This window comes from Castor canadensis, chromosome 1 (assembly GCF_047511655.1).
Source record: "Castor canadensis chromosome 1, mCasCan1.hap1v2, whole genome shotgun sequence".
Classification (NCBI taxonomy): Eukaryota; Metazoa; Chordata; class Mammalia; order Rodentia; family Castoridae; genus Castor; species Castor canadensis.
The window spans coordinates 2,245,573-2,272,813 of record NC_133386.1 but is presented as its reverse complement, the minus strand read 5'-3'; the positions used below and the strand labels follow the sequence as shown (position 1 = coordinate 2,272,813).

Below are 27,241 nucleotides of genomic sequence, written 5' to 3'. Positions count from 1 at the left end.
CTCCTTGTCATCGCACTTTCTGGTTTACATTTCAGCCTTCTGCGATCCTCAGAGCCTGAGATTTCTCTAGCCTCATTCTCTTCTTGCCTTCTCTCATCGTCTCCGGCCCCAACCTCAGCTTCCGCCTGTCTCCCCAGGTTTATGACAAGCAGGGTAATTCAGACAGCTGGTGGGTGTTCGGCGAGTGTCCACTGTGAGCCACACACTGTTTCAGGTACAGATGGTCAGCGCCATCTGTAGGTGTCGTGCTGCAGGATGGAGGCGGGTGAAGGAACCTGTGAGTCCACAGACTGTCACATGGTGCTAAGTGCTCTGAGGAGCAGCTGAGCTCTGGGGGCAGCGGATTTCGGCAGCACTGGCCAGCTCTGCTCCCTGAACTCAGCCTGCCCTGTGTAGTGTAGACTGTGTCACAGAGTCACCTGGGGGAACTGCACAAAATCCTAGGGGTAAAACCACAGCCCTGGCTCGTCTCATGGCAAGCGCTAAGAAAACAGCGTTTTAACAAAGGAAACAGTGAGGTGGACATCCTCGTGAATTTTAGGCGACCTTACATCTTACTGTCAGAAGTCAGAATTCAGCTCTTGGTCACTGAAGCTCTGTCCCCTCCAGTGTCACCCACCTGCTGGCAATAGGGCTTACCAGGGTTTGGGAGAACCCTGTTAGGGTTTGGTCTGAACTGTGACAGAGCCCGTGTGTTGGAGGCTGGGTACCCACTGATGTGCTATTGGGAAGTGGTGGAACCTTTAGGAGGTGGGGCCTAGTGGAAGGAAGTGAGGTCATTGGGGGTGTGCTTTGAAGAGGACACTGGGGTCCGGCCACTTCCTGTCTCTCCATTTGCTTCCTGGCTGCCATGAGGTGATATATGCTCCCTGTCATGGTACTCTGACTCAACACAGACCCAAAACCATGGCGCCAACCAACCGTGCACTGAAACTCTGGAACCATGAGCCCAAATAAACCTTTCTTCCTTGTAAATTGATTATCTCGGGTATTTTGACATAGCGACAGAAGCTGATTTACACAGCTGGTTTCTTACAGTGCACAAATTCTGGTTTTGGAACCTTAGCATTCTCCCCCACTGGACACTGGGATGTCCTACTCCTGCCTCCTCTGGGGCCCTTGCTCTGCTTCTGTCTCCCCCTGACCCCGCCTGAGGCACACTGCAAGGGAGTGTAGGACTTTCACACCAGTCCCATTAATATGTACAGTTCCTACATGTTAATTAAAAATAAAGGAGTATGATTAAGAAAATTTTCCATGTGGGGACTGGCAGAGACGCACCCAAGTTCCCTGGTCTGTCACCGGTCACACCCTCTGCAAAGCAGTGTGTCTTCCCAAGCTCAGTATCACAAGGAAGATTTCTGGAGTGGGGAGAATACTGGCTTAATTTTAAATTAAAATGCAACCACTGTCTTGTTGCTTTTAGAACTAAGTAGGAGAATAATAGGACCACTAATTTCTTCTCAAATTATGTATTATTTACCTTCCATTTAGTTAATTTGCAATGCAATGTAGCTACTTTTCAGAGGTAATGTCTGGGAAAGAAAAATACTGTAAAGCAAGGGCAGCAGTTCTTCCCTGACCCTCACAGGCCCTCGGCTGGAGCAGACCATCAAAACACAGAGAGGCAAGAGAAAAACAAACCCAGACACATGGGAGGCGGCCAGGGTGGGCAGCTCTCGGAGAGGTGGCTGAGAACTCCCACTTCTGTCACTTCAACACGGAACAGGAAATTCTTAGAGAAGGGACAGGACAAAGGACAAAGTCTCTGGGTGGCGACTGGACTCATGGGAAGCAAAGAGCTGTAGGAGAGGCTGTCAGGGAAGCTGGCCTGGAGCCTCTGCAGTGTCTCGGGGTGGTGAGCATCTCAAGTGGTCCCCAGTGGTTAAACCCTGTCCCCAGTGGCTAACCTCTGTCCTGGGCAGTGCAGAGGTCTCTGCCTTTGTAGCTCTCTGCCCTGCTTTCAGGAGAGAAGAGGAGAAGGTGGTTCTCCTCTCCTGCATCTTCTCATTGGCCACCCGCTCAGCCCTGGTCCCTGAAGACCCCAGGGAGGCAAGTTCCCAGCACTTGTCATGCATGTGGAGTTTTTAGTCCTGAGGCTCTCTGCTGAATTGTTTCGGATGTGGCAGGTTTTCACCTCCCTTCCTGAAAGCAACTTTGGTCCTTGTATACAGTTTCCTTTATTGCACCTGAAAGCTAATCTCGCTCTCTCTCTCTCTCTCTGGTGGTATGGGGTTTGAACTCAGGGCCTAAATCTAGCTAGGCAGACGCTCTACCCCTTGAGCCACCCCGTGAGTACAACCTTTTTTATGTTGGATATTTTTAAGATAGGGTCTCACAAACTATTTGCCTGGGCTGGCTTCAAACCACGATCCTCCTGATCTCCGCCTCCTGAGTTGCTAGAATTACAGGACTGAGCCACCGGTACCAGGCACTGATATCTCTTTTATTTTGAAGGTGTTTTTATGCATTAGTATGGACAGATGTGTGACATTAGGATTGGCACAACTTAATGAAGTAAACACAAAAATGTCACCTGATTTACTCAGCACTTTCTACGTTCAGTCTCTGTGCTAGACGTTCTCTGCTCAGCATCGATTTTAATTTTTGACATAAAAATCTGATGTCATTATGTGTCACCATTCTGGAAAGGAGAAACAAGCACAGAGAGGTTAGTGACCTACATAGCGGGAAGCAGTGAAGCTAGGGTTAGAGGCTAGCTCTGAATCATTCTCAAAAAGGTCACGTTCCTTCCAGACCGTCAAGGTTAAGAAGGAGAACAGAGGTCTGGCCTCTTTTGCTACAGTAGTATTTAAACAAAGACTGCAATTTGCCAACCATCTGCAGCTCGTTACACCATGTGTTGTGGCTTAATTTACGGTGGACGCTGTGTGATAGCAGTGGGTGAAGCTGTCGTGGTCCTGTTTTTCTAGTTGGATGTCAAAGGCACTGGGCTTTTGGTTATGGGGCAGGGCTGGTGTGCGGGATGGTGCATCTGCACCTGCAGGACATCAGAGGAGCCTGGCTCTCTCTCCTCTCAACAGCTCCTGCAGCAGCAGATCCGGGCCCTCCAGGTAGAGCTCAGGACACAGGCGTTTCGGTGGTCTGCGGCCCACAGCCAGCTCCAGAGTCAGATAAACGCCCTGACGACACAGAACCTGGAGCTCCGGGAGGCGCTGAAGGTGATGGGGCTGCAGCTCCTGGAAGCCGTGGAGAGGCCTGCAGCCTTGCTGCCCACAGGACAGCCCGGCCCTCCGGTACAGCAGGCTTTTCCATTACTTAAGACAGTGTCGCAGAGGCCCGTGCTTTCTCACGGGTACGGGATGGGGGGCTGCCCCTCACCTGGCACCCAGTGAGGCTGTGTCTTTCCCTCTTTTCAAGTGCAAACAGGAAGAACTGGCTCCTTGGGCTTCCCAGGAGTGCCCCCTCACTGCTGGGTCTGTGCCCCATCTTCCAGGACACCTATCGGTGGCACGTCCCGGCTGGGTCTTTAACCCAGTCAGGCATGGCTCCAGCTTCCCACTTTGCATCATCAAATGGAGTGGGTTCTGTCATGACCTCCATTGTGGCCACAGAGGGATGGTAGGGCTTGGAGCAGAACTCAGGCTGACTCCAGATCAAGCTCAGAGCAGGCTGATCGCCATCCTCACAACAGTGGTGGACAGAGACATAGCCACACCGGCCATCAGGAGCCAGGAGTCTCCTGTCACAGAGGTCGGCTCCTCAGAGACCTGTCTGCTGCCACACAGTGCTAGGCCTCTTCGGCTGAGCTGTGGGAGGAACACAGTGTGTCACAGAGACCGCATTGTCTGTGTGCTCTTGCCTGCGAGTGGAGCTAAGCAGCCAGCATCACTGAAAATTTGTGGGATATTTCCCAGTTGAAGCCAGAAAATCTCTAACCTTTCTTTTCTGCATTGTAAACTTCTAAAACACAGCTCAAGGACTCAGGATGTTCCTGATGCAGCCAGTCACCTCCCCACACACTCAGAAGAAGTCCGTGGGGCTGTGGAGGAGTCACCTGTGGTCTGGTCTCACTCTCAGCCCTTGGGAGCAGCTTCTAAAAGAAGTCACAGAAACCCCTGGGAGCTGTCCCATTTTTCAGAGTTGGTGGCTTCGCGTGTCAGTATTGTACCTGTCATTGCAGTGACTCACGGGTTTGCTGCTGTTGCCTCTGCAGGGTCCTAGTTCTCTTACACCACTTCCCAGCTAAGCATAGCCGCTGCCCACTTGCTCAGGCACGCAGGTGGAGCTGTTTCATTTCACGTGTCAGGTGGTGAAGTCTCTGCGTGGTCCTGCGGTTGAGACTCTTCACTTGTTTTCAGGTGAATTTCAAATGCTCACCGACTCTGCAGGTGATTGTACTCACCACGAGGCCATTTATAACAGCCTCCCCCAAACGCATCTAACTTGAAGAAAAAAGACCAGATCTGAGAATTTTGCCCTTTTAAGTATGCTAGGTGTGTCTGTGTGCAGACATGATTTTCAGGGTGGTGACAAAAAGACTGACACTTGCACATATGACGAAAGTGTGTAGCTGAGGGCCAGCCACTCCATCCTCAGGGGGTGGGAAAACTTAGAATATCAGCCCACAATGCCTCTCCCTGCCTACGGGGTCCGCAGTTTGCCGCAGAGGCTGCTGCACAGCGGGAAGATGGAGAGTTCCATCTCACGACACAACACCAGATGCAGTGGCACGTTTTCTCTGTCCTCGACACATTCTCAGCGGACCACACAGGACTGTTTCCAAGGAAACACACGTTGGGTATCGCGCACTCTGTGGTCTTTGAGATCCTGTGATGGTTTTGAAATGGCGATTAATAAAAAAGGAGACGATGACTCTTTTATGTCCTCTGATGATTGGGGACGCTGAAGGGAAACCAGCTCTTCCATATCTGTGTGCCTTGTGCCCTGCTCTTTTGAGGACTTTGAAATTATTGTTGACGGGTTAAGATAAGAATTTACCTCGCAGTTGCCATACCTCTGAGTATGTGGCAACTTCCCCTGCATTTTATTTGTCATCAATTGTCTTTTAGATATCGTTATCAACATCTGGAAGAATGTCACCTCTACCAACTGATGAGGACATGCCAAAATCTGCCGGCCCCAAGAATCATGGCCTTGCTCTCCCAATACGAAGGCAGCCCTCTAAGCCCGTAGCTTCCCCGAAGGTGGTCATCTGCATTCCTCCTCTGGAGAAGGAGGCAGAGGTTTGGTACCCAAATTACAAAGCCCCCTTGATGCTCACCCCCCGCTTCTGGGTGAGCATGTGCTCCCTTGGAGCCATGCATCTTCTGAGGTCATGACCATGGGCACAGCCAAAAGAGACGTGGCCTTGAGCAGATCTGCTGAAGAGGGAGGTCCCAAGGTCACTCACTGCTTTCCTCTGCCTGCCCACCCCAAGGGCTGCCAGGCTGCTGGGTCAGGAGGTTTTCCCTAGGTGGTGGTTCAGGTGACCATGGGGCTTATCTGTGTCACTCTGGTTCTGCAGCTGTTGCTTCTCTGCCTGGGCTCCTCTGTGCCTTTTGTGTTGGGGCCACAGTGCAACCCACTAAAGGAAACTAATTGGGTTGCTCAATAAATGTGTAATCTAATGAATGAATAATTGAGCAAGTACTAAGCTACACCTCAAAGCCATCAGCTTTTGAGTAGCACAGAAGGTAGAAAAAAATTTTGCACTTCATTTTACTGTGGTGCCAAACTGTTTCTTCACTATCAATCCCAACGGCCCTGGAACCACAGCGCAAAGGCTGTAATGGGGGGAGGGGGCGATCCCATGAGTGGCTGCCCTTCTGCCCCTTAGCTGTAAAATTGGGGTTATCGTAGTCTAGATCATGGGATGGCCAGCGGGATGGACTGGCCAGTGGTTCCGGACATGATTGGTTAATGCAACAATACCCTTCCTGTTTACTTTTAGCCAATTAGCCTACAGATAGGAAGAACCCAGTCGGAGATTGCAGCCTCTCTGGAGGATGGACATCTAGCCCCTCCCAGAGGTCTTCACAACAGAAGGACCACACCCTCGGGAGGGGTGAGTCCCTTGGAAGAAAGGACCGTCTGATGATGGAAAGGTGACCTTATACTAGCTGTGTTAGGTCGAACAAGAGAACTCAACCAGTGATTCAAAATAGACCTCGTGATTTATTTAAAACGATTGTTTCTATAGATAAAAAATTGAATTTCTTCAGACATGTCTTTAGTACTAAAAAAGCAAGCTATAGAGTTTTAAAAAATTATTTGCTTTACTATGTTTATAGTTGGGGTTTTTTTTTCTTTTTGCATTTAAAAAATTTGACCTAGCTCATAGTACGGAGAGTGGTGCTTTTGGGGGAGCCTGGGATGTTACCCAAAGGTTGGTAGCAGACGCTGGCTGTAAGCAGAAGCCAGTCTAAGTCTTGGATTGTTCTGGGAGGCAGAGACATGCAGGTTTTGTGACTGTCTTGGTGCCCAGGTTATGCATCAATCCTTCCAAGCCCTGCACAAACTCAGGGGTAGAAGACTGCCAATGTCAGCCTGGGACGTTACACCGCCGGAGGCCATGGCAGCGGCCAAAGGACAGGAGCACGGTGAGTGGTGGAAGGGCTCCATCCTGTGCCTGCCTGCTGTGAGGGACCCTTTAGTGTGGGCAGATGTGCAGAAAAGTTTATGGTGGTGCGTGCCGTCAGTTCTTGGGGCTTCTGAATTGATGGCCACTTCTTGTCTGATTCTCACATGGGATCCTCTTTGTCCATCTTGCTGACCCCTCCTCAGTGCCCCACACCTAGGCCAGTGCTGGCTTTCCAGGGCCATCCTCAGCCCTTCTCTTTCTGTTTGCTGGCCTATGGCTTTACCTGCCATCTGGATGGAAATCCAACTCCACTCATCCAGCACCTGCCTGACCTCTCTCCTGAGCTCCAGTTACCCATCTAGCTGGGCAGCACCTTATGCTTCAGGCTCCCACCGGGAGGACCAGAGAGAGCCACGCCATGGCAAGAAAAGTGCCTTCCCAAGCCGCTGTCAGAAAATTCCCACCACCCTCTCCATGCCCTGGACCCGCTCCTCCATGTAGGTGGCCCCTTAATGTGGTGTCTTTGTGCAGAACACAACCTGCCAGCTCCAGGTGGTGCCCTCAGTGGCCAAGATGGGAACTCTCATCTGCCATCCTATGCACACAGTGTGGGGTCCAGCTGACCTATGGACCCTCCTGCATGGCCAAGCTCTTTATCACCTTCCCAAGTCCGCCTGCTGGTCTTCCAGCCTCTGTGATGCAAGGCTGACATCACTGACATCACTTGCCCTCATGCTCACCCCCTGCCTTTCATGCAGTCCTGCAGCAATGCCTCAGTTTACATCTTTGTGCTTTCTGCTGTGTATACTCAGCTTGATGCCATCCCCTCTCCTCCGTGGGCCTGGAGCCTCTCTGCAGTGTCCAGGTTTCATCTCGACATATGGGGACCTTCTCACCAGCCCCCCTGATTTTCCCAGAAGCTCTTTACCTGGCTGCTTTTGTCTCTTCCCATATGTGCAATGGGCTAGTTGTCACCTGGAATGTGACATCTCCCACTGGGTCATCAGGAGCTTCAGGGCGGAAACATTGCCTTCTTGTGGGTTCATTGTCATCAGACTTGGAGGGAGTGATGTCCAGTGGATACGGATTATGTCCACTAAACGGTTCATGTTTCTCACACGATCACTCCCAGCTTGAACTGGACTTGGAGGTCACATGGGGACAGAGGTACTTTCCACATGCATGTGGCCCATTCTTTGAAATGCAGCTTCTCTGGTCTTTCAGATATGCGCTCATCCATCCCAGAGAGTTCTGATGACAGGTTTCCAGTCAAGGCCCAAGCCAGTGGGCGCCCTCGTTCAGTCCCAGACATCATGGGGCCACAGGTAGGTGAGGTCTCACCCCATGGAGACAGCCCACCCAGTCCCTGGGGTGTGGGGGCAGGAGATAAGGTTTGGGGGTAGTGTTGACATCATCCCATTTTCTCCTCCTCCTCCTCTTTTGACAGTACTGGGGTTTGAACTCAGGGCCTCACACTTGCTAGGTATGTGCTCTACAACTTGAGCCACTCTGCCAGCCCTTTTTTGTGTTGGAAACTTTTTAAAAATGTTTTTTGGAGACGGGGTCTTGAGACCTATTTGCCTGAGCTGACCTCAAATCTCAGTTCTCCTGATCTCAGCCTTCCAAGTAGCCAGGATTATAGGCATGAGCCACCAGCATCTGTTTTGGTTTTTTTTTTAATGGTACCATGGTTTGAACTCACCAGGCAAATGCTTTACCAGTAAAGCCACACCTCCAGCTGTCAAACTGTAACAGTAAAAGTGGCTGGGCATGGTTACCCATGCTTGTAGTTCCAGCACTCTAGGAGTCTGCAGTAGGAGGACCCCTTGAGCCAAGAAGTGAGAAAACAGCCTTGTGAGACCACATCTCAAAAAAAAAAAAGTGTGAAACAGAATGAAGATAGTCTATTTTAGAAGGCAGGGCCTGGGGGTAAAATTAAAACAAGCAGATCCTCACAGTTCCTCTTTGGTTGGGGTAAGGGAGTAAGGGTCTTTGACCAGTCTTCAAAGTAATGAAGTGCTGGAGGAGAAGAGAAAAAAGAAAGAAAGGAAGAAAGAAAGAAAAGGAGAAAAAAAGAGGAGGTGTCTTGTGTCTGTGGCCAGAGAAGAGAAGAGACAGTGGGAATGATTTATACTCCTGTACACCAGAATACAAAGGAAGTTCTTTTTGGTTGAAGTCCGCTCTGTACTAAGATCAGTCCTGGGAGCTAAGTGAGCCCTGTCAAGCTAGCTCAAAAGTCTGTGTTGGGTATTTTTGAGACAGGGTCTTGCTTTTTGCCCAGGCTGGCCTCAAACCATGATCCTCCTGATCTCTGCCTCCTGAGCAGCTAGGATTACAGATGTGAGCCACCAGCACCCGGCTCCTTCCATACTTTGATAAGCTCCAAATGCCTCCTGACTCTCAGCAACTTCAGCCTTTCAAGCAAATACAAACCTTGCTTTCCTGTAGATTGGTTGAGCTCAGCACATAGCCTAAAAGAGAGTAATACTTTTCATAAGTTTAGAGTTCCCCAAGTCAAAGTTTTCTTACATTTTTAAAATTTATGATTCTCAATGGAAATGAATAGAATCAAAGGCACTTGTAACCCATAACTGCTGGTTTACTTACTGCATGCTATTTAATAAGAAATGACAATAAAATGAAACAGTTTTCTCCACAGGAGGAAAGCTATGTGTGATGTAAGAGCTGGCAGCTGTAGCAGGGTGCTAGTGGCTCACACCTGTAATCCTAGCTACTCAGGAGGCAGAGATCAGGAGGATCATGGTTCAAGGCCAGCCCAGGCAAATAGTTTGCGAGACCCTCTCTCAAAAAAACTCAACACAAAACAGGGCTGGTGGAGTGACTTAAGTGGTACAGTATCTACCTAGCAAGTGTGAGTCCCCGAGTTCAAAACTCAGTACCACCAAAAGCAAAAACAGAGTAGGCAGCCGTGAGTGAATCTGACACAGGCCTCGGTTTTCTGTTCTCCCTGGGAACCTGAAGTGACCCTCTCTAACGTCAGTGAGGTAGCAGTGCCGTGCTTTCTTTGGAACTTTTTGTTTTTGGACTCTAGCTAATGAGTTCACTCAAGGCCTCAGTGATCTGCGTTTCAGAGCCAGGGTTGGGTGTGCTGGTTGTCACCATGCTCAGATCAAACAAACAGCTGGGGAGAAATGTCTTTATAACCACAAAATGTGGTCCAAAATCCTGTCGTGGATGGCCCCTGCAGTTCTCAGGACAGTCACAGGGGGCATTGATTGTACTCTTTCTGCAGAATCTTCTCAGACCGGGACCTTTCCCAGAGGCAGTACCAGTCACGGACATTAAGACAGAGAAGGAGGAAATGCAGGAAAAGCAACACCCAGGCGGCAAGGTAGGTGTCTCCCCACGACGCCCCCTGTGCTCTGCATTCTCGTCCATCCAGACTCTTCTTGGGGCTCCATGCTAGAGGCCAGAGCACCTCTTTCAAGGTCTTTGGTGGCCAGTTTATTTGCAGTAACCAAACACAGTTTTTGAGAGGAAAATCTGCCTGCTTCCTTGGGTTCTCCCAGCCTCCACTCCTCATCGTGAGAGCGAGAGGCACTTTCCTCCGGAAGGGTCCATCCCTGGAGGGAGCTGCTGTTGAGCAGGAAGGATAGGAAGAGGAGAGGGCTGCTGTGGCTGCACCAGGCAGTTTGCAGGTCCTGCAGAGACCCCCCCACCCCCACCCTTCACTGACCCTCGGAGCAGTGACCATCTAGCTCCTTACCCAATTCAACACTCGTTCACTTTGAGCCTCTTTCATTGGCTGGTTGGGAGGCAGGAGTGCCCTCATTCTGGCTCTGTTGAATGAACACAGGGCCGAGTAAAGGAGGGTTTATGGCTTTCCCAACAGAAACGTTTGATCAGATGAACGGGGACTGTCACTTGCAGTGACGGCTTGAGTTCCCTTAATGCTCTTCTGCTTTATGGGGAAAGGAAACCAGTCTATTACCTTGTCCTACAGACTCCACAGAGACATTAGAGGTAGAGCTATCTCAAATCAAGTCGCTGATTTGCTGGACACAAACGTGGGTGAATTGATCACTCTATTTAGGAAACCTCAGAGGTGTGGCTGTAAGAAGCAGGCAGCCCTCTCCATCCCGTTCTATCAGTCATCCTTCTCCCTGCAACCAAACACATCTACCTGCCTGCCCAGCCTCTGGCTCCCACTGCCCTCCCTGTTCCCTCCCTGTTACCACTTCTGACATCTTCTTCTACCTCTGTGAGTCTCGCACTGGAGGTGCTGAAGTTCTTTTCTGGTTTGCTTGTTTTTATAAATTCAAAAATTTATGTAGTCATGCGCCAATTAAAGCTGAGGACCTATCCCCAGGACTTTGTGGTTAGGAGATTTCACTGGGATAGGTGGACATCACCGTGGACCCTAGATGCCTGACATGCCTCACAATGTGGGCAGGAGACATGGTAAGCAAGGTGTGTGGGACTGCTGCTGGTGCAGCATGGCACACTGCTTTACAGTGGGCACTTAAAAAATTTTAGTAAACAGAAGTACCCTCTAAAATAAGAAGTCCAGGGTGGTGAATGCACAGTAAGCACCATTGTCACCTGTTATCGTCGCCTGTATGTTGCGTGTGATGGCATTGCTCTGCTTTATGTGCAGGCAGAGCGGTGAGTTTGCTTCCACCAGCATCACTACAAACGTGAGTGGTGCTTTGTGCCACGTTACGAGGTCACCAGCTGATAATCTTACGTGACCACTGTTGTATATAGTTTGTTACTGACTGAAATATCGCTGTGTAATTGATTTACCTAACTGCTATTGATCTTAGGATTTTCCTACGTGGAACATTTAAAAAATTATGTGTGCATTTTCTTGTCTGAGGGGTAATCGGTCATTCAAACACTGTTGGAGTTGCTCTTGTTGGTTAAGAATTCATCTTCAGGTTTTGAACTGCACGAAGACTGCAGACAGTCACCTGGTTGGGTTGGCAGTAGAAGAGTCAGTGGACTTGGGTCACCTCTGTCAAATAGGATGGCTGTTGGCTTGGCCAGCAGGGGGCGCACGGCCTCAGGTCTTGTCTGGTGGATTGCTGAAGATGTTTTCAGAAGCAGAGCATTAATTTCTTGAATTAACTCATGTATCCCAAGCTGCATTGAATGAGAATGCAATGTAATGACCCAAACCACGTTTTTCCACTTGGAATTTTCACGTACACGTTTTTAATTCCCCAAATTGAGGTTGTCTCTGTTTTTTCTTTGTGCTAATCTTTACCTGCGTAATATTTTCTCCTTAAAGGCAAAGACATTCTTTGCTGAATTTCTAGCCTAGCACCTAAAGTCACATATCTGCCGATTGTCAACTGAGATCAACATGGTAGAGTACTTCGTGTGTCAAAGGATGGAATGGGAAGAAAAATGCACAAGAGCTAAGTTTTAGGGCTGGGGAGTGGCTCAAGTGGTAGAGCACCTGCCTAGCAAGCTTGAGGTCTTGAGTTCAAAACCCCAGTACCTCAAAAAATTAAAAAAATACATGCATGTTTTACATAGTAGTTATGTAATTTCTTTAGTCCAATTCCAAATTGACTAAATCCAGTGAGTCATTCATTCAGACTCATGGCAAATGATAATGGGACCTGACAGAAATCAGATATTTGTGGAACAAATCATGACACATTATTCATAACCAAATTCAGGGGTGGGTCTAGTGATTTTTTTCCCCATGGGAATATAACAGTTGGTGTCAATGCTACTATGCAGATAGCAGACTGGTAACGATTTTGAATGTAAGGAGAAACAGTGGCACCACGGAAATCATGCTTTAAGTAATTCTTCATCTCAGAACTTATGTGTTTCCACAAAGGTAGAACAGGTGCTCAGCGATGGCCGGACGATCGTCACCTTTCCCAATGGCACCAGGAAGGAGATCAGCGCTGACAAGAAGAATGTGCTCATCAGGTTCTTCAATGGAGATGTGAAGAAGATCAAACCAGATCAGAAAGTGGTGAGAGCAATGAGTGTCTTGCAGTTTTTAAGGAAACCCAACTCCGTTATTAGGAAGCAGTTTGCACATGTGTACCCTTTATTCCAGTGCTTGTGGGAAAGGGGAGGGTTGGGGCAGAACACAGGCCCTTTTGTTAACGGGGCTATTCTACCTCTGCCTTGCACTTGGGCAAATGAGACTCCTCGTCAACATGAGGAAACACCAGCACCCCCACCTGTTCTGAATTCTTGTTTAGCAATTGTGGTTCATAACTAGGACTTAACTCAAAGATGGTCCCGGATAGAAATGGCCTAACACATTAACCAAACAGCACCACTCCTGCAGTACTGTGTAGAAACACTCAGCAAATGCGCGTGCTTCTCGGTGAAATTAGGCGGGCTCGGGAACCAGGACCTGTAGAGCTGGAGGCAAGGTAGACCAGATGGCTGTCTTCACAGCTGTCCTTCAGTCTCAGCTCCCATACGGTGTGGGATGGGGGGAGACGTGCCCTGCAGCAGCCCAGCTGGGTGGAACAGAAAGCTTGGACTTGGGAACACAGGGAGGGGGCTGTCACTGCACTGTCTCACCAGCTGTGCTCACAGCAAGTTAATTAATCTCAGCAAGCTCATTTGTGCCTCTAATAAAATCTGCAAATAGTATTAGACTGTTTCCCAACCGGGAACAATTTTGCTTCTTTCCCCACTGGACATTTGCAATGACTGGGGACATTTTTGATGGGTACTATCGGAGGTGGAGGGGCTTGTTACTGTCATCTAGCAGGTGGGGCCAGAGGTGCTGCTAAACATCCCAGCGTACAGAAGACCCCCCCGCCCCCCACACACAGTTATCCAATACTAAGACCCAAGGGTGGCAAGTCCCGCCATAGGTCACCATAAATTCATTCTGTACACAGATTGCTGGTGCAATTTGTACTGGGTAACCCAACCAGTAGTGGTGGCCCTGTGGATCTCCCTGGTAAAGGCAGATGACATATATACGGAAGAGGCAGCAGATCGTGGTGGGTGGAGCACTGTGTGATGATGGGAGCCACAAACGTGCTTGTGACTCAGTGGAATAAGCTCGGTGTCTGTGTTATGTCAGAGGATCATAGTGGAGAAAGTGACTTCCACAGACTCTGGAGGGTCGCGTTTGTCTGCATAACTCGGGGTGTAAAGACTTGGGAAATCCAGGTAGCTGGCAAATAATCCTGGTAGTGATTTGGTCTCCATGGTAATGGAGACCAGGGTAGGGTTTATAGTTTGAGAAGTCTCCGAGCACCAGAAGTTCACCAAACTGTATTCAAAGCATTTCCTTCCTTAGAGGGCTCTGTGCTGGGCTTCGAGCACACACTGAGCTGCGAGCGACTGATGATCTTGTTTCTATCTTACTTGTTTTAATGAAAATTGAGCCACTTGCTGCTCAGTAATTTTGCCCCACCCTTCCAGGGTGGGTGTTAGCATCCTGGAGTGCACACAGGGCTGTGGCATCGTTGACAGGTGCTCTTTTGCTGATCCACAGGTTTTTCCTCAGAAATGTGAACAAGGAGCCTGGACACCCATTTAAAGGGGGACTTTGATTATGTCACAGCCAGTGGGGGTAATATATGGTGGGGGGATTGTGACCTACCTCAGTCCTGTAAATTTCAAGTGCTGGATTTTCCTGTCTTTGGGTGAACAATTGTCATTTCATAGACAAACTTTAGGAATGGAGAGATTCAGAGAATGACAAACCTAAAAATCAATGAGAAAGGGACAGCAGGGAGAGGGTGACCCTGTGCAGGCTGAGGAAGGAAAGTCCTCGGCCTTGACCTTTGATCTGTGAGAGTGGGAAGTCATGAGGTGAGCCCTGGTGTGACCCATCGGGGGCACTAGACCCTGCTGCTCTCTGCCAGTGCCTCCATGGCCTCCAGAGGGAAAGTGGGGGACTTGCGGTAACAGGGAGAAATGAGTACTCCCCTCCTTCACCTGACCTCTGGACAAGTCACCCATTCAAGGAGGACGCCTTCAAATTCCTGAGCAGGGCGGCCCTGCCAGTCTCAGGACCACAGGTCTCCAAGGACATCAACCTTACGGAAATTCACTTGGCTATTCTCTCCCTCCTCATCTCTGGATGGGCAGAGATGTGGTTGCTGTCACAGAGGACTGACAGGAAGTGACCAACCAGGTGCTCTAACTAGAAGAGTACGACATCTCCCTCCCATGGACTCACTTTGAAAACAATCACATTCATTAATTACTTGTTTCTGAAGCCATACATTAAAACAAATTTCCCTTCTCCAGGTTGTGTCTAAGGCGCCCTCGGTCTTCGCACTGGCAGAATTACTCCCCTGCACAACCGTCCTCTTGTCTCCAGGCAGACACCCTCAAACCCCGAGAGGCAATCCTCTGTCACAGCCAAAACACACCCTTAGCCAGCCGCACACACATCCAGACTTGACAGGAAGGAACAGGAAAAAACTGGTTTCAGCCATAAAAGATGCCATGTGGACCTGAATTCACCCCAGAATCTCACCATCTTCTTGTGACACACAGCCCTACCTGCCAGCGCCCTCCTGGCCCCATCCACTTCTGACCCAGACTGCAGCTGGCCATAAAGGGAGCAAAGGAAGGCAGGCCCTCATCTCCAGGATGGACCCAGCTCCCTCAGAAAGGTCATGAGTTATCCCCACTCAGTAATGAAGTCCTCCTTTTCTCCTCTTACTCTTAACAGGGATCCTCGTCCTTTGTTTGGGTAAGAAGCTGATGTGGGAGCTCTTCCTCCTGGCTTCTCTTCTCTTTCCTTCACTGCACAGTCAGCTCTTGGTTTTGTTATTGGGTTCACGATTTTGAGAGTAGGAAAGAACCCAGTTTGGGCCAGAAGTTGATAACACTCTTCCATAACCATTCTTCACATTCCTCCTTTCTCCCTTCATTGGAAACGGACGGGTGCCATGATTATTCACATCTGGAAACTTCACGATCCAGGGGTGGTCCTTCAGACACAGTCCCGTGGACATCTGATGTGCTGGAGTGGATTTTCTCTCATGCACCGCCAGCAGGATCTTGGTCTGAGAGCTGGGGGATTCATGGTGGTGGGGCTCAGGGCTGAAGCCCACCATGCCTGGACTGACCTGCTACAGGTCTCACAAGGCACTGAGGCTCACCACAGGTTACTGCCTACCCAAGTGCAGGACTGAGCTACACTGGATCCTATAATTTCTCCCACTAACTAGCATGCCAGTGTTGTCATTTCTGGGGCATTAGTAACAAGTTCTTCTCCTGGTATCCCATGATGGTGGATGCCCTCTTGGACATGGCCCAGCCTCTCCTACCTGCCAGGATCATACCTGTAGCCATGCAGGTGTAATTTACCAGATTAAATTCAGGCTCACGACTGAACGAAAACTGCATGCTCACCTGGTTTTCCTGGTTCTTACAGGTTTATTACTATGCAGATGCTCAGACAACACACATCACCTACCCGGATGGTATGGAAATTGTGCAGTTTCCAAACAACCAGACAGGTGAGTGACACCGTCCTAAACCAGCCTAGTCACCTGCCTTCTGTGTGCGAGTGTTGTGGATGATGGGTGTGGAAACCCCAGGTGTCGTGGATATCCATCGTTTAGGTAAGTTTTCCATGGCAACAATTGTCCAGATAATTCGATGCTCAAATTGCTCAACGAAGTGCCAAGTATGTGTTCTTTATGGAATCTTAGCTAGCAACAGACAGCTGCTTCTGTGTGGTCTGTATGTGCACCAGCCTCTACCAGTGCTGTCACCAGGGGTTGGTCAGGATCCAAGGAGAACCCTGAGAGGGAGGGACCTTAACTTGGGCTGTGTAGGTCCTTGTCTCTGATGCAGAAAAGAATTTCAGCCCAGAGCACAGGTGAGAGACTAGCAGAGTTTTATTTAGCAAGCAGAGAAGCAGAGACACACTTCCTAGGCAAAGTGTGGGGATTAAGAGGAACACAACGAGCCTAGTAACATCAGGAATACATTCACGCACACACACACACACACACACGTATAAGAAGGTATTTTTTGGGAGGGGGTTAGCTTAAGCATTCCTTTAGATAAGTACTCCCCTGTTCCAGGTGCCTGGTCCTTTTCAATCATTCCTGCTGCTACAGTGTTTGACATTATCAGCTTGTCCTGAAGACATTATGTCTTGGTCAATTTTATTAAGTCTGGGTTGTTGTTGGGTTATAGAAATGTAAGCATTTCTATAATCAATGAAGTCATTTCACCAAACATTTCTCTCAAGATAATATGTTTCTTCAAGGCATGCCTGCCCAGTTCCCAGGGCATGCTAGTCACCTGGCCAAAGCCGGGGGTGTGGTCTCTCCACTGCACACCACAGCGCAGTGGGACGGGGGTGTGGGACCAAAGGAAGTTCTTTTTTGAGGTAGCACCTGGACTCCGAAGGGCCAGATTCCTCTGGGTAGACTTGGAGTTTTCAGGCTCTGTGAACTTGCTTTGCCTCACCATAGTATATTTCATCTCTTCTCATTTAGATTTCTACTTTTTATATTCACGATTTGGATGTTTTCAAAGAGCCCAGCTGTCTGGCTGGGGCAGACTGTTAGCCTCCCACTGAGAGGACACTCAGTGTCATCATTGCCATCAACCTCACTGCTGTCATATCCCAGAACTGAAAATGGGGGCTTGTCTCTGGAGTAGTTCCCAGACAGCATGATCATAAACACAGGCTACATCCCGAACTTCACTGTCCTTGTGGTTTCCCACCATGGGTCTGAGTGTGGGGCGTCTGTCTTCAGAAGCTGCTCTATGTGTCGAAATGAACAGGGCGCCAGCCTTGGGCTGAGCCTGTAGTCTCCATGAGACTGGGCACCAGGGCAGATGTGCAGCCAGTGCCCTGTCTCCTGATTGCGGCCCAAGTGTCTCCGGGAGCTGTCATGCTGAGGGAAGGTCCGGGCTGTGGCTACCTCCTGGTCATTGCCAGTCACGCCTGAGCAAGCCCGCTAAGCTGTGGGTAGCATCCAGAAGCTGCAATGAAGGCTGGAGTACAGGTCAGACAGTCTGCGCCATCCACAGACTGTTCCTTGAGGGGTGCAGCTGGGCCACAGCACACAGTTCCTGCTTTGGAAGCCCACAGAGGTGAGAGTGGCACTGTGGATGCTGCCGAGGAAGTCTTAGATTTGCCACTTAAGAACCAGACGTGTTCTGATCAGTAAGTGGAATCATTTAGGTTGGCTTCCCAGCAGTCGTAGTTCCTCTGAAGTCTTGTTTTCAAGGTAGGCTATGAGCAGTTCGAGAAAAGGGATAGTTTCATCTGGATTTCATTCTTTAGATTCCTTCTTCTATTTTTAGAAGTCAAGCCATAATCATGAAACAAAAAACCTAATGCCAGATTTTACGTAGAAAGACCACGCTGTTGTTTTTGCCATTGTGGCACTGGGAGGGGAGGGTCAGAATCCAGCGGGTGCTACTGTGCAGATGAGTTCAGAGAAATGCTGTGCAGCTGGGCCACCTGTGTGTGATCCTTGCTGGGGACCCAGGCAGGCAGCTTCCTGCACCTGAGTTAAGCACCATCCACTGGATGGCGAGGGAGTCAGAGGACTAGTCCATGGGCGTCACCCATGGTCCCCATGCAGTGTGCAGAGCGGGGCTGCCATGCTCACTGGCTCCAAACAAGGGAGGCACTGTTGGTGTTTGGGTCTGGGAGGAACAGGACTCCTCAGAGCAGGTCTCTCTGAGGACCATGCATCTAGACTCCATGTCACGGCCATGACAGCAAATGGATGCTCTGGTTTGGAAGCTATGGCCGTATTCCTTCTTTTCAGAACCTGTGACCAGCAACCGTAAACATGTTCTGTGGCCCAACGAGTTGGTTTGGAAAGTCCTGGATTAGGCGAAGCGGTGGGCTTTGTTCCTGCAGTTCTCTGGGTCTTTAAGTGCTGGAGACGGTGGCAGGCATGGTGCAGTTCTTAGGGACATGGGCTAAAGTGTCCGGGGAACACCTTTCAAAAAGATTTAGTGCAAGTTTTGTTCTTAATTTCTAACTGGGATCTTTGAAAGTCCAACAAACAGGGTTACTTTGACATCCTTTGAATCCGCGGCTCACCACATGTGTTTAAATTCCAGCTAAGACCTGTGTCTCTTATGAGTCTAGGTCTTCCTCACCAAAGAACAAGTGGCAATGCTTCCTGTGGTCATTGCTCAGAACTCAGTCTCTGAGTTACTCTTACCGTCCTCTCCTGGGTTACTCCTGAAACACTCGTGGGGCAGGGGTGGGATGGGGTGGGGTCGGGGGCAGCCTTCTTTTCCTGGGCCCTGCTCTACCAGGGCTGACTTCCTGGCTAAAGGCCTCTACTATGGCTGTTGACTGCTTTTCCATCCTCTGCAGTGGCCAAGGGTCTACATTTTAAGTAAGAGATTTTATAAACTGTGATTCCAAGGACGTTTGCCAACTCCAAAACGCAGTGTGAAAATTCTTCCCAGCTACGTTCTTAGGGCCTTGGCAATGACCAAAGCCGGCCCTCTAGTCGGAACCTGTGATCTCTCTTCACAGGTTCTCTGTCCATCTGTCTCCATCTTTGCAAGATGTTCCATCTCTTTGGATCGCCATATGTGTGTAGTTTCCTGCCTGACCTGTAGCAACAGGAATGGTTAAATCAGAAGTGTAACTTCCTGTTTTCAGGGCTGTCTGAAGTGGATCTACACTGGGCTGATCTGTGCATGTGTGACACAGCCTTTGTGATGTCACCAATATCCTCCTGGACTCCTGCTCATAGTCAATTTTCAAGTCACAGGAAAGGGTGCAAGAGTAAAAGTGCCCTCGGCAGTAGCAGCACCCATGGTGGGTTGTGAAGAGCCACCAGGTTCCTCCATCATAGGACCAGGCACCTCCATCTGTGTACAAGTGAAGATTTGTTTGTTTAATTTAAAGGGCTCATTGCTTTGCTTGCACAGCACTCACCCACAGAAGTGTTTTGTATTGGTTAAACAAATAGCCTGCAAATGAGTCTAAGTTCACTCCCTACTCCAGTTTTCTCGCAATTAGATGATTGCTTGCCCCCACTCACTAGGAAGTATGGGTAATCAGCCCAGAATGGCTCTGCAAAGCCAGGCTGGTGTCGCATAGAAATACCCGGTGGGGACAGAGGCCCTGCCAGGGCCAAGCACTGCACAGATTCAGATATTGGGTCATAACGCAACTGGGTGTTCCGAAAAAAGATGAAATATTTATGCTACAATCTGTGATACTGGAAGTGAGTCTTCCCTCCATTGTAATGTTGCCATTCTGGTTTTTTGTATTTATAATGAGGACACGCCTTGTATTCTGAAAATGTGGCCTGCGTGGCTCCTAGTTCCTTTAAATTTCACTATTTTCAAGTCCTGGCTCTGTGTATGCTTGAGAAGAATGTGTGACCTCTAGTTACCCTACCTTCTAATTAGTAGGTCAAGATTCTGGGTTATTTACAAAGCCCTGAGTTCAAGCCCCGATCCCACCAAAAAAAAAAAAAAATTCTGAGTTATCCAACTCTTTTTTTTTTGCTCTAAAAAAAAACAAAGAGTTGATCATGAAGTGCTCTCAGGGGAATTGCATGGGAGGTCTCCTTCCCCGTCACTAGCCTGCCTCGATTCCGTGCGTAGGAGCTTTGCAGTGTGTTTCTGGTAACATCGTGCTTACGGCGGTCTTGGAGCTTGCAGGGTCTCTGCTCGGTTGTCTCTGCTGGTACTTCCTCAGGGTGCCGCATTCCCTCACTCTTCCCATAGTTTGTATTATATGGTCCTATGGGGCCCAGACTGGGGCTGTCCATCCAGAAAGCTTTCTGTTCGCTTCTGCCAGGTGTCCCAAGCCCTGCAGCTTGAGTCCACTTCCTGCTTATTACTTGCTCTTGAATGTCCCGAACTCCACAGGTAGCAAGACTGAAATTGCTAAGCCTACTTGAGAGTCAGACTATAGTTACAAATTCTCTGGAGAGCGCTCAGAGAGAGGCAGACATGTTCCCTGGTGATCACCACTTGGTCACAGTAGATATTTAGAGGTCACCCCTTCTTTGAGAGTGGCACCTTGAAGCATGGGCTCGGGTTCAATTCCTAGGATGAAGGCTTTGTGTCCTATCCCTGCAGAGCTGCTAAAAGCTGAGCAGAGGCCAGCAAGTGACAAGGTCAGTGGCAGCATTGTTCTGTTCTGGTCTACTTTTTTAGCAACCTCAGTGAATTTGGGCCCCCTCCATGAGCCTGGATATGCATTTGAAAGGGTTTTGTATCATTTTATTTAGTATTACTAGATATTTTGTAGTGGGAGAGTTTGTAAAACATCCACCGCGCCACACTGCCAAGAACAGAATGAAGCCATCGTTGACCGAGTCACCATCTGGGCTGTGATGGAGCACTGGGCTGGTCCACAGTATGGTACCGCTGGGTCTCGGGATGCATCAGTCAAGCTCAGCTCCTGAGCCTTTTTCCTTGGTCTTAATTTTTCAGCAAGTGCCATTGTGTGTCTTCTTTGGACTTTTCCATCACTGTCTGTCATTGAGGTTCTGCCGAGGCCGGTGAGCACAGAGGTAGACAAAAGAGCAATTGCTTTCTTCAGTGACTTCCGCAGACCCTTGACAATGAAAAATTACACTTGACTGTTCACAGACACCCTGTTAGGTGACTGATTAATGCTAATCAGGTGTGGTGAAAATGAAGAGCATTTCATAGGCCTGTATTTTCTCTGAATCTCAGCTGGTCCACCTAGAAAGTCTCTACAGTATCAATTTTATAGCAGAAATTCTATGTTCTGTTATTGTTAGTTATGTTTATTGTTAGATGCGTTTATCTTATCTTCAGCACTTCTGCCATGACTGATAGTTCAAGAATGAAGTGAAACAAAAGCTCCATTGTTTCCCCTTCTTGCCATTTTATAGGTTCAATTGGATTTTTGTGTGTGTCATATGTGTTTATGTCATGAGTCAGCAAAGACCTTTGGTACATTTAGATAATTCGTAGATTTTCTAACTATTGACCCAAAGAAAAGCCCCCAACTTCTCCAGTGTCCTACACCAACTCTACTTAGAACACTCTTTTACAGTTTTGTGCTAACCATTATTTTGAGGGGTAAAATTTTCTTCGGCTCTGATTGTCATGTTGGTTTTTCCTGTGCACTCAGTGCTGCCACTGTCGGCCAGCAGCTGATACAACACACAATAAAAAAGCTAATGGACAAATTGAAACCAATTAAGGAAGTTTAATCCAGCCACTCTTCAACATTCAAATGGTTTCGACTTTTTCTTTGTGCTCTGGCACCTTGTTCTGGTTTCTGATACACTTAGGTACTGACACTGCAAGTCAGTAAGGGCCAAAGGCATCCAGAGGCCAGAGTGGGGGCTAGTAATGGACCTGGACTACACGTGTAGGGTTTGGAGAGTCAGAGAGCAAATAAAGGGAAGGAAAAATTTCAGTCAGGGCATTCATTTGAGCAAAGTTGGGAGAATGTAAATTTTATGTTTTAATGAGGCCAAGGAGATGTGTCTGCCTGGAGCAAGCTCATCAAATCAATTAAAAAATGGTAGCGTGGGATGCAAAAACAAGCCTGGAATGTTATCTTGAGGGAATATAGGTGCTTTAGTCCATTCAGGCTGCAATAATCCTAAACCAGGATGGGCCACAGAAATGTCTTCCTCATAGTTCTGGGGCTGAAGTCTGTGACCAAGGCACCAGCAGGCCCCGTGTCCAGTGAGGACGACTTCCTGGTTCACAGATGTGCCTTCTGGCACAGCGGAGGGAACAGGGAGCAGCTCTGTGGGTCCCTTCATGAGGCTCCTCCCCCACGATCCAATCGCCTCCCAAAAGGTCTCACCTCCTAACACCATCACTTTCGGGGAGGGTTTAGGTTTCAGCATATGAATTGTGGATGGGGGATATGAACCCCTCAGACCATAGCAGAGTGAATCACCATAAAATATATTTGAGCAGTCAAGTGGCATACAGATGCTCTAGTTTAGGAAGGCACATTTACCAAAGCGCAAAGATAGATACGTATGTCGTTTACATCCCGACGGTGACAGTGAAAGACAGCAAGACAGCAAGCGTACAACCAAGGTTACCCTGGATTTCTCTCCATTATTTTCCTATGATATTTGACTCCTTGATCTTTTGTTGTTAGTAGGGTGCCACATTTAGCATAAAAAGATTCAGGACTCCCATTTAAATTTGAATACCAAATTTTAAAAGATTCTTTAGATAAAAATGTGGTCCATGCAGTATTTGGACAATACAGATGTTTTCACAAGGGTCCGTCCCCATAAACCTATTGTATGTTGAAAATGTTGTAAGTCGAAAAATGCATTGATAGGGTGGGTGTGATTCAGCGTAGAGCACTTGCCTGGCATTGGAGAGGCCCTGGGTTTGATCCCCGCTACTGAAAAAGAAAATAGCACTGACCTCACCTAATGTGGTGAACGTCACAGCTCAGCCGCACAGCACACTCTGTGGTGCCAGCTGCTGGACCTCTGGGTTGCAGGCCTGACCAGCAGACATGGCCCACTGCTCCTGCCCCTTATCAAGAGAGGATTATACCACAATCAATGGCTTGGGAAAGGATCAAAGTTCAAAATCTGAATTCGGTTCCTATTGAATATGCGGCACTTTTTCATCATCAGAAAATCAAAAAACATAAGTTGAAACATTACAAATTGAGGACTACCTGTGTTAATGCTAAAAAGTATTCATTTTCTGAAATTTGAGTTTAACTGGGGCATTCTGCATTATATCTGGCAATCCTATGCTTAAACTTACATGATTAGGAAATAGTCTCTTTCTAAGGAACTCATTAGTGCTTTCTCTGTAGATCATTCATATATGACACTGTTTGTAAATATATTCAGTGTAACACACATTAAAAATTTATTCTGACCAGACTAGAGCTCTAAATGGCAAACTGCTGAAATAACCCCCATCTTCCACGTACTTCTCCCCACAGGTCTACCCTACTGCAGTTTCCCCTTTGTCCTGTCACCTCTCTACAAATGACCCATTCTTTATTAAGGTTCTATCTAAGCCCCAAATCTTATCCACCCACGTTTCATAATGGGTTTCTCCTCTGTGTGTGTGTGTGTGTGTCCTGAACGTGTAAATATACTCTGTTTTTTCTCCTCTTTAAAATAATGTATTATACAGAAAAATTCTACCCTGATGGCTCCAAGGAAACAGTGTTTCCAGATGGGACAGTGACATGGCTCAAGAATGGGTGTGAGAAGACCGTATTTCCAGATGGGACGACTGTAAATGTGAAAAGGTTAGTATCCTGTCAGACTCTGTGAATCCAAAACACCACCAATTTTTGGTTTGTGTATCCAATTATTTATAATAATTTAGAGTTTTGGTAAGTTTTAGCTACTTAAATATAATAATAGAAAATAAAGCCATTAACCCGAAAAGGTTTGTCTTATGACCTTGATTTGAATCTCTTTGTGGATAAGAATCTTTTTGTGGATAAGTGGCTTTTAGGGACAGTCATGTGTTATATGATAACATTTTTGTCAGTGTTGGACTGCATAAATGATGGTGGTCCCCTAAGATTACATGGCCTCATGATGTCAGAGCATCTCACACTCACCTCGTGATGTCAGAATCTTCTGATGACACACTTCTCAGAATGTGCCACCATCGTTAAGTGACAGGACACTCTTAACCCACTGACGTTGCTTGAACTGCACTCCTAAGAGCAGTCCAGGTTTCAGCAGCTGCCTCCCTCAAGCCATGTTGCCTAGAATTTCAAGTCTAGGAGGAAAAGTGTAAACAGTGTGTAAGTCGCACCTGGACAGTGCTGGTCAGAGTCACTGTCTCACGGCTGGGGTGTGCCGAGAGTGAAGTCTAGGAGGCCATCACTGTCCCTCCAATTGCCTGAGTGAGAGTTTGGGAATTTGCCTTAGGTCTCCCCCTGACTTCACGCAGCATTTGCATGACCATGGAGTGTCATGGATGCATCTCCTCCTTGGCCTTGACCTGTTTGTTCCTCCAGTCCTGGTACCCATGAACTCGCTTGGCCTGGAATGGGTCCAGTTTCTGTGGAGGCAGCGGAGCAGTCCCTGCCCCCAGGGGCCCTTTCTCCGTTGTGCTCCTGGCATGTCCCTTGCAACCCTGCTGTCTCCTCCCACCGCCGTCTCAAGCTGTCTGCGCGAGGCTCAGGTTCTGCATGCGTAGACCCATCTCTGGCACTCCCACCTGCCTGTCCGCGGCCATCCTGGGCTACCTCAGTGCCCTGAGCCCCGAGCACCCTCCCTGCTCTCACCCGGGACAGTGTGTCCTCATCTCCCAGGGGTGGCTGGGAATCCGGATGGCATCCTGGAGTCATGTGTCCCCACTTGATCCTCACTTCCAGGGCTGGGCTTCAGCACAGCTCGTCTTACCACGGTGTTTCTTCCCCACCAGGAATGGTGACAAAACCATCATGTTCAGCAATGGGCAGAAGGAAATCCACACAGCCCGCTTCAAGAGGAGGGAATTCCTCGACGGCACTGTCAGGACTGTGTACTGCAGCAGCTGCCAGGAGACCAAGTACGCCTCTGGGAGGGTCAAGGTCAAGGATGAGAGTGGGAACATCATCCTGGACTGGAAGTAGAGCGTCCCTCGGACTCCACATTGGCTGCAAAACTCTAGTTACAGCTTTTGCTAAAACTGAGACAAGAACTGCTAATGTATGTGTTAGCTGCCCCAGATGATGTCGGAGATCCCCCAAGTCATCTAGAAATTGTAAAGAGGCTCTAGGGCCTGTTTAGGAAAAGTCATCAGAGTTGCTCACGAAGCTCACAAATGCACGAGGTCCAGGGCCCCGGCCACACTGAGTCCTCTTCATTCTCACGAAACCTGTTCTCCCTCACTCTGGCCACAACCTCATCTGTTAATTCTGGGACCAGCAATTGCCACCACCAAGCCCCTCTGGCTCTGCTCCACCCATTCCAACCTTGCCCAGTTTTTCAGAATCCTAGTTGCCCAGCCTGGCTGGCTCCCTTCCGTGACCCTCAGCCCCCTGCACCCACATCCTTGCTAGGCCAAAATGCCACGCCAATGACCCGGGGAAGACTGACCAGGGTTAAATGAGCATAGTGACTGTGGCCTGTGGCTGTCTGGGAAATGGGCTACCTCCTCGAACTCTTGACTGTGTAATCCCAATGTAAAAACATTGACCACTTCTGTTGTTTTGCAGGCTGTCTAAAAAATGCAAAAACAAATTGCCAGTCCATGAATTTTTATACTGAAATGTAGGAATAATTTCTTGAAAATCTTATATGATGTAGGCTTATTCATTTTTTTTCAGAAGGTATTAGTGTTTTTGTGTGAAGGACATGAAATATCATATCTTAGTGCCAGCGAATATTTTTAATTATTTTGAAATATATTGTGTGTTCATGATTGTAGTTCTCAGTATTTTGGTAATGCTATTTAAAGTAACTGTCTTGGCTTTGAGGCGGGGAAAAGGATTCTCTACTGCAATTACCCTGGATGGAGGTCTGTTCCTTTTGGATGAATGTCAATCAGGGCAAGGACATTTGTGAGCTATGACTGGCCAAATGAATCTACTATTGGAAAAAAAACCTTTTGGTTTGGCTGAAAACAAGGACTTGCCAAATGTTTCAGTTATTTGGAATTGGCTTATGATTTGAACTAAGGCAAACAAAACAGAACAAAACAAACACTATTCTACTGAGTAAACTGACTTATTGACGGTGGGAGGCTGGGAGGAAGCTAACATGTGGTCGTGTCCGGAGGCCCGTCAAGCACCAGCTGGCCTGCCTGGTCGGTTATTTCATTGAGTATAATCTTCAGTTCATGCCCCATAGTGAGGTGTGCAAAATCTGTAATTGAGATAAGATGACCTGACTGTGGGCATTCTACCGGCGGCTCTAAGAGGGTTGTACACTCTGCCACATTGGAAACACACTACTGATATGACTGACACCCCACTGTCCCCAAAGCCAGACTTCACTTTTAGCTCCACATTGGCTGTATAAATCTGACACACAGTGTCCCTCGGTGCTCTAGTGTGGATCTTGAATGTCCCCAAAGGCCATGTGATGAAGGCTTGGTCTCCAGGTGGTTCCTTTAGGAGGTGGTAGAGCCTCTAGGAGATGAGGTGTAGGGGGAGGTCCTCAGGTCATGGGAGTGTGAGGACCTCATCTTTCTCTTCCTCTTTTGCTTCTGGATGTGAGATGAGTGACTTTCCTACACGCTGTTGCCCCGTTGTGCTGCCTCGCCACAGATCCACAAGTGATGGGCCAAGTGACCACGGACTGAAACCTCTGAAACCATGAGCCAAAAAGACTCTCTCTCTTTCTCTCTCTCTCTCTCTCTCTTTCTCTTTCTCTCTGTCTCTCTCTTCAGATGCCAGCCGAGGGTTTATTGTGAAGAGAAACCCTATGGAGGGGAATTTCCAGCCAAATCCAGAATCCCACTGCTGCTCGCAGACTTGGGGTAGATATAAGATATGGATGGAGAAGTCCCAAGAAGATCAGGGGGCAGGAAAATCCTCAATGGCCCTCTGACCCTCCTGAGATAATGACTTCAGGGCAGGCCATTTCTTCTAGGCCAGGTGGGGAGTTTCTAGTAAGTGGCTAAAGGTAGATGTCTATTTTTCTTTAGGGCCAGGTGGAGAGTTTCTGGTAAGTCACCTTCAAGGGAGCGGGGCTCCAATTCTAACATGGCTTCCTGTGGTTCACCCTAACATTCCTGCCTTTTGACATACATAGATCTGAAAGGGAACGGGGTGCTGATGTTCCTGTATCTTCTTCTTGCTGAATGGGGGTGTTGAGGTATCTTAAAGGG

At 48.4% G+C, this 27,241-nt stretch overlaps 1 protein-coding gene across 1 annotated transcript; it reads left to right on the top strand.

Annotated features, from left to right (window-relative positions):
- The first annotated feature begins 6,502 nt into the window (after positions 1–6,502).
- Positions 6,503–25,908, top strand: Tcp10l3 (centrosomal P4.1-associated protein). Its single transcript, XM_020183430.2, has 7 exons — positions 6,503–6,563; positions 7,769–7,869; positions 9,798–9,896; positions 12,363–12,503; positions 15,900–15,984; positions 23,597–23,714; positions 24,851–25,908. The coding sequence occupies exons 1-7, from the start codon at positions 6,503–6,505 to the stop codon at positions 25,038–25,040; spliced, it is 795 nt and encodes a 264-aa protein (XP_020039019.2). The 3' UTR covers positions 25,041–25,908.
- The last annotated feature ends 1,333 nt before the right edge of the window (positions 25,909–27,241 follow it).